Genomic DNA, 7,500 nt, shown 5'->3' with positions numbered 1-7,500 from the left:
CTTTGTACATGTACGATGACAAGAAGAAATAATTTAACTTTCTTTAGATTCACTCTGCAGACTGTCGGCCATGAAAAGTTTTCCAAAGCTCTGGGAGGCAAACTCCTGAATCTGGTGACAATAATTGTCAATTTGTCCTGCCAGGAGCAGACTGTCCAATCGGGCAGGAGTGGGAATTGGCTTGAAGACCTTGTTGATATCTTCTTCAGGCAGTGGGGCATCTCCTCTAGATATTCTCTGCTGGTTTTCTTGTTGCTATAGAAATTAGATAATGGCAAAAAATTATCTCTGTGTAAAGACATATTGAGAATTACAATGACATCACATCTACCATAAATCTGAGGTCAGAGTGTATTGAACCCATTCTTTATGTCAAGTAAAGCAGCATCTGAAACTGAATTGATCTACATACCCTTTTCTGTTGATACTGCTGTTTCTGAATGATTTGTTTCTGATACTGCCTTTGATAATTTAGAAATCTGTTGGCGTCCATAGCCACTTCATCAACACAGCCCATTAATTGCCGTAAGTTTTTCTCTAACATGGAGCTAAAACAAAAGGAAAACACTTTGTTTACTCTGATATGGCATGAAAATTCACCATCAATTTGTCCATAAAAAAATTCATAACATCCCAAAGCAAACATTATACTTTAATTTTAACTATTTTAAAAAGAAAAGGGGAAATAAAACCCATATACATGTACATTGTACAAACCTTGTAGCTAAATCCATGAAGTTACAAGTCTCTTCCTCTCGAGATTTAGGACTCTCCTCTACCTCACACAACAGAGCATTGACCAGGTGTGAATTCTTAATTGTCACTGGAATCTCTTCAAACATTGATTCAAAACTAATGCTGGCTGCTTGTATTGCTTCTGGAGTGAAGTCCCCTTCTCTGTAGAAGTCCATCATCTCTGGTTTCAAACGGTAAGCTTTCAAAGCAAGGAATCCTTGTGTTGAACGAAGTGGATCTAAAGGGAAAATAAAAATGCACAACCTGTCCAAGTATATAGTGACACAACTTCAATACAAACAGCACTCAATATATTGTTAACTAACAACCACAATACTCCATACACTGTTAACCAATCTTTTTCTCAAATTTTTTTTGGGGCAAATTACTGATAGGATTTGCAATAGCAGTGTTTGTGAGTGAACATTACATATTCTGCATTAACAAATGACTGGCTCAAAGCAACAGATCGAAGGGAAGATTGTGAATAATCACAGATGATTCTCAAATGAATTGGTTTACAATAAATTACTACATGTATGTAATAAGCCACGCATTGTTTTGTACATAAGAAATATTCAAGTTATCAAATTAACAATTTCATTAGTTCTAATGAAAGTTTGGTAGATCACATGATCAAATTTTACAATGCCTTGAGGACATAAAGTATGTTTTATCATGTACCATGATATCTTGTTACCTGGTGCATACATTTTTGTTTTGTATTTTAAAATATGTAGCTGCAATTTAAAACCTCAGAAAACATTGAATCATATCACCAGACTAAATTATGATACCACAATTATATTGTGTCAAAAGGTGCAATTTTTTCAACAAAAATTGAAATACCACTTTTGGAGTAAAATTACATATTTAAAGGGGAAATATTTGCAGTTCATGTAATACAGTCTTTTGACATGAATGATTTTACCATAGATGAGCACCACAGACTCCTCAATCGAGTGCTGGTAGTTAAACTGAGAATCAAGGAAAGCTCTGCTGATATAGGAACCAAACAAGGTACTTTGGTACCATCCTACATGAAGATGGTCTATGTTTACATGTCTTAAGTTTCTCATCATTTCCATCTGATACTGAACTGTAAAGAAAATATATAAACAATGAGAATGATGTGGAATTCAACAACTGATAAATTGGTGCTACATTGAATAGTCCAAAAATTTCAGATAACTTGCTTATAGGAATGATTTATCATCTTGTCCTACTGACAAAAATGGGGGGGGGGGGGGGGGGGGGGGGGGGGGGGGGGGAATTGTAATTCCATTCCTCCAGAGTTTTCAGAATTTACTAGCATGAAGCACCAAATAATCCGTTATCTACAATCAACAGGATGGGGAGTGTTATCATATTCAATGTTAAGTCAATCCATAAAATTACCAGTCCACCAGGTAGATATAATTTAACATATTTCATTAATGTTAATAAAATAAAATAATGGGATTTAACTTGATATGCGTCAGACAATATTGCAACACTAATCGGGTACGTCTGATGTCTATATAGAGGAATGCCAAAAGTGTGTTTAAGATTTGATTAGTAAGTTTTCAAAAATGACGTTTTAGAAAATTGACCAGTCCCATTGGAATAACTAAAACAAATGTCAGTCAGTCCACCAGACTTTTAACCAGTCACGAACCGACAGGCATATGTTAATTTTGAGCCCTGAGTGTCTAAAACTCATCCTAGATCTTTTCCCTGGATAAATTAGGCTATGCTGGATATATGTATGTTGAATACATTTGTATCTGCAATCACTTGTACACTAGTGTTGAATAATCAGAAAAATTTCATAATTGATCAATATCGGAAGATATGTATCGATCAATGATTGGATATAATCCTTATTATTTTGGTTTTTTTTTTCTTTTAAGTTTTATGGATATGTGCAGCATACACACTAGCTGGTGTCACTGAATTCCCACTATCAATATGGAGTCCACTTTGACTCTCCCCCACACATTTCACGATATAAAAGCGGGATTAACAGTGAGATGAATCTTGGATTTGATATCCACTAGTGTACAGGTGACAATAGATTAAAGAGACACTACAGCTCATTTTGCGCAAAAATCATGAAATGACAATTTTCCCAGCGCTTTCTCAATTTTTTTTGCATTGTTGAAAGTATGAACTTCACGAAAATAACACTTATCTAAAGTTAAAAATTATCGTTTTAACGTAAAAATTAATACTTTTTGATGGCCTATACAAAAAATATCGAGTCTCCTCCTTTTAGTCTTCAGACGCGTGCGCATAGACAGTAAACAGTGCAGCATGTCGTCCAGTGAGAGAAAGTGTAGTTGATAGATCTAGCATTTTGACAGATTCTGTGAGAAAAGAGGTAAAAATAGAATGAGATAAAACTAACGTGTGAAATAAAATTTACCTAGGGATCAGTATGACCGTTGGAAAACAGAGAGCTCGGAGAAACGCGCATGTAACTCAGTGGCGGATCTAGGATTTCCGAAGAGGGGTGTGAAAGTCAAAGATTAGCCAAAGTAATCGGCCATTCGGGTGCAAAATTTTGATTTTCATTCACAATCTGTGGTGTAAAAAGGGAGGGGAATACTGGCCCCCTAAATCTGCCATTGAGACTAGCTGCGAAGACACTACGTTTAAAAGTAAGTACGTTTTTATCTGAACACGACACATGTTAGTTGTAAAAACATCGGTCAACAGCTGGTCAATGGGAACATGGAAGGGTTTCTGTTGAAATAATTATTTATAATTAGTTATTATAAGGAGCAGGGAATAATCTTATGTACTTGAAAGGTGAGTGTGGACCCCCTTGAAGGGGAATTTAGATAATTTCCTACACAACACCTTTGCTGTCATTCAAAACCACGTGATGTAAATAAGCATTCAAAAGTCCGAGTCAGCATGAAGAAACCTTTGAATTCCGGACGATCTTCAACGCGCAGTTGAGAGTAAATTGATGCATCCCAAATGTTCAAAATTGTCAGTATCGATGTGAATTTTATCAATATATGGTTTAAAAAACACTTCATTAAAATGTGGAAAATGAGCTGTAGTGTCTCTTTAAGAAAAATAGAATCGATGATTGGAATCGAAGAGCCAAAAACGATTGACAATCGATTGTCGGTGACAGTCGTTTCATCACTATTGTACACTGTCTCTTTCTAAGTCAAATTTATCAACACAGATGTTGTTATGATTGTGGTAAACTCAGATTTAACAAACATTTTATTCATGCTGACAAACAGGGTGGTCATAACATTGATAATATCAGGAGATTTGTCTAAAAATGTTTGATAAGCATAAAAATGTAGTTCTGCGTAAACCTATCCTTCAGCACACTCATTACATAAGTTCAATTCATCAGTTCAACCTTATATTTCCACAACCATTCACTACTATGCTGTACTATAAAATGTGACCAGCCAATGAATTGATCTTTGCATGTAGAGGTAACAAACTTTGTATTCATAATAACAGGATGAGTATGTTATTAAAAAAAAGTGGGTGGGTGGCCTTGCCTGGACATTGTTGTATATGTGTTAAATATTATTGCAACTAACCAAACTATTCAAAATGTGCACATATTTTTACAGAGAAAATGATCATCATAGATCATGTCCATCCATAATTTAAAGACCTTGCCAAAAACTAAAGGGAACAGGAACTTGACAGGGTTTTTTAAATGTTGGTAACAAAATAAATAATAATGCTACAAGTAGCAGCCATAGTATTGATGTTCACTCTGAAGAATAAACTAAAGATTGAATTTTATTCATTATTAGTATTTATATTTTAAAAAAAAGATGTCTTGCAACCAAATACTACAAATGTTCACATTAAACATAATGTTAAATTCCAATAGCCCAAGCCCCATTTCTTTAAAGGTGTTGAAAATCCCTGGACTACTGAATTAGTAATTTCATCTAATAACTCATGTTTTTGATACTTCAATATATGCTTACATCATTCTACATTCTGAAAAATAATCTTTAAACCAGGCAGACATTTTTGTATTTATAGTGCTTCAGTGATTATAAATGTGAATCACGTGATTTGCTCTTCATCATCGGAAATATGATGAGGATTACTACCCATAGTGCTCTGGAAAAATGTTGCTCTCACTGAGGTAAAGTATATCAAACGTTTTTAAATTCTAAACATTCATGCATTTTGTTGTTGTTAAGTGCTTGGTTTGAAAGAAAAGAGAAAAAACATTGCAGCTAATATGACATCACAATGCACAGTTTACATTGACTGTATTATATTTCCTGCATTAAATGTCAAAGTCTTGTCATTGGGAATCTTTATACAAAATATGAAAGCCCTTCCTATATAGTTCAGGTCCTGGAGATATACTCTAGTCTAGTCACTGGAACATAAAAATACCTGATAGCCGTGTTGCATAATGTTAAGGGTCTTCGCTTGTCTCAATGGTCCCACCACAAAACATTAGAAATGAATCGCCTTTAATCATCACTAATTTGTATACAAGAGTTGCCCAAGTGATGACATGCAAAATATTCATAACTTCTTTTTCGGAACAGTTTCAGATTCTGATTAAATCAAAAAACATTATTTATACCTTCATCAAAGTCTTCCTCTTCATTGTGCCTTGGGAAAGGAAAGCAGTTAGTAATTTCTAGACGATTGTCCACCACAAGTCCTAGCAAGACCCCCTGTACCAGATCAGTGCCACCAGCTCCCTCTTCCTGACAGTGTTTGATGATTTTCAAAACAACCTGTGAAGTGAATTGTTCAGAGACAAATTAGGAAATGAAACACACCAGTTCTGAGGATTCTAAAATTCAGAGGAAATTCGAAATAAATATTTAATTCATCAATACAGAAATCTGGCCATCACAAACATATATAATCTGGCTATAATGGTATATATGTGAAAAATAAATAGTACTATATCTCAAATAATTCGACACCGTAACTTGAAGCGTATGGACGTATGCGATTTACATGATCAATAAACTTGTATAAAGAATTGAATAGAAATGGCATTAGACCACATAAACAAAAATTATTGAGTTACATTAAGACATATACTAATATATGTCATTAATTGATCGATTTTTTAACGTAAAATATTCCATACCAGTCCATCTATTTGAACATATTGCACCGGGGCATTCGCATGCTTCCTCGCCGACGCCATAGTGGAAATAAAGACTGCCTCAATTACACGCTTGTATACAAGAAAGAAATAGTTGTTGCAAGCGTTGCTGTAACAAAGATCTGCTAACGCATTGCCACCAAGATTGCTTAGGTCTAGACGCTAGTAACTTAATTAGGCCTAACTCAGTTACGGTCAGACTTCCATTAGGATCCATTGTTGATTTTTTTTTTAAAAGAAAGGTAAAATATTTCAAAAATATCTATAAAACTAGAGTACGTGGAGGAGGCATGGGCTATACACACCCCTTCCCATTACCCCCACCCCTTCCCATATGCATTTTTATAATAGAAAGTAATAAACCATTTACATAATACTTTTATCATAATACCCTGAGTAGTAAAAGTTATTTTTCTTTTTACTTGTGGTATTATAACAAAGTATTAAGTAAATGGTTTTTTATTTTTTGATTCAAGTGCCTATGTTCTTTGGAGAAATTTTCCACCTTGTACTTTTGTTTTTTTTATTCCCTCCTCCTTTTCCACCCTCCTAACAGGATACATGTATCCTTTATGCTCTCCACTAGTTACAGATGGTGAACAAAAGTACCAGAGCAGAACTGATTAAGTAGTTGGCTCAAAATTTTCAGAATCCATAGTGGTTAATTCTTATTAAAAAATGGGCCTGTTTGTTTCCCATCTCCACAACTGGTCCAGGATACCATCACCAGTATGTATCTCCAGTCCCTACTTGCTCTTTGAGAAGTAGACAAAAGAGATCTACTGGAGATCCCCGAACTGCAAACGAGCAAATTATCATCACTCTTTTAGCTCTCCACCCGACCAAACGAATACACTCTCAAACACAAAATTCATATTACGTCTAGTGATATGTCATTTGTCAAGCTAACCCTAAGCAAAAATAGGATTTGACTACACCTACAGACGTTTGAATTCAGAAATAATTAAATACATGTAGATTCTTAAGGAAATATGCTAATGATGAATGCATTCCTATTTTTGCTACAGGTATGAAGATATGGGCATCAAACGTCAGAAGCAAGTACGGAAATCCTTAGCATTTTATAAACAGAACTTTGGGTACTCGCCCCCTTACTACATTTTGGTTGATGGTACTTTCTGTCGGGCTGCACTAAAGCAGAAGATCAACATTAGGGAACAGCTGCCAAAGTACTTAGAAGCTGAGATCAACATCTGTACCACACAATGTACACTTGATGAGTGTGAAGCCTTTGGTAATATTTCATTGAAGTCTGTTGATTTCAGGTGCATACACAGTAATGCAACGCTAATTAATACAGGTGCCATTTTGTGAACAGTCATATTTATTTTAATGTAAAATTCTGATTGATCAATTATAATAGTAGTTCCTCTTCTGTAATTTTTTGTGGCATTGTCAGACTAAAAGGTACAATGATTTTTTTTTACAGTTGAATATGATACCTCATTTGCTGTATATATTTGAAATTGTGTAACAAGGGAAATAACTTTCAATAGAAACAAATCTGTTGATGTTTGGTTTCTTATTGAAATAATGAATTTACTGTAGGTTCAGTCTTGTATGGACCACTGAAAATCCTCCAGCAGTATCAGAAAGCACCATGTGGACACTCCAAGAGCGTT

The 7,500-nt window shown here is 34.8% G+C and overlaps 1 protein-coding gene across 1 annotated transcript in view; it reads left to right on the top strand.

Annotated features, from left to right (window-relative positions):
• Positions 1 to 7,500, top strand: part of LOC125669485 (zinc transporter 7) — a 27,731-nt gene that overhangs the window by 19,567 nt on the left and 664 nt on the right. The window contains exons 11-13 of the mRNA XM_048904013.2: positions 61 to 257; positions 6,886 to 7,112; positions 7,427 to 7,500. The exon at positions 7,427 to 7,500 is cut by the window's right edge and continues 66 nt beyond it. Of these exons, the coding sequence (XP_048759970.1) occupies positions 61 to 257; positions 6,886 to 7,112; positions 7,427 to 7,500 (498 nt within the window). The remainder of the gene's footprint in view (positions 1 to 60; positions 258 to 6,885; positions 7,113 to 7,426) is intronic.

Source organism: Ostrea edulis, chromosome 4 (assembly GCF_947568905.1).
Source record: "Ostrea edulis chromosome 4, xbOstEdul1.1, whole genome shotgun sequence".
In the NCBI taxonomy this organism is placed as follows: Eukaryota; Metazoa; Mollusca; class Bivalvia; order Ostreida; family Ostreidae; genus Ostrea; species Ostrea edulis.
The sequence above is the reverse complement of the archived record's forward strand: the minus strand, read 5'-3'. Positions and strand labels throughout refer to the sequence as shown.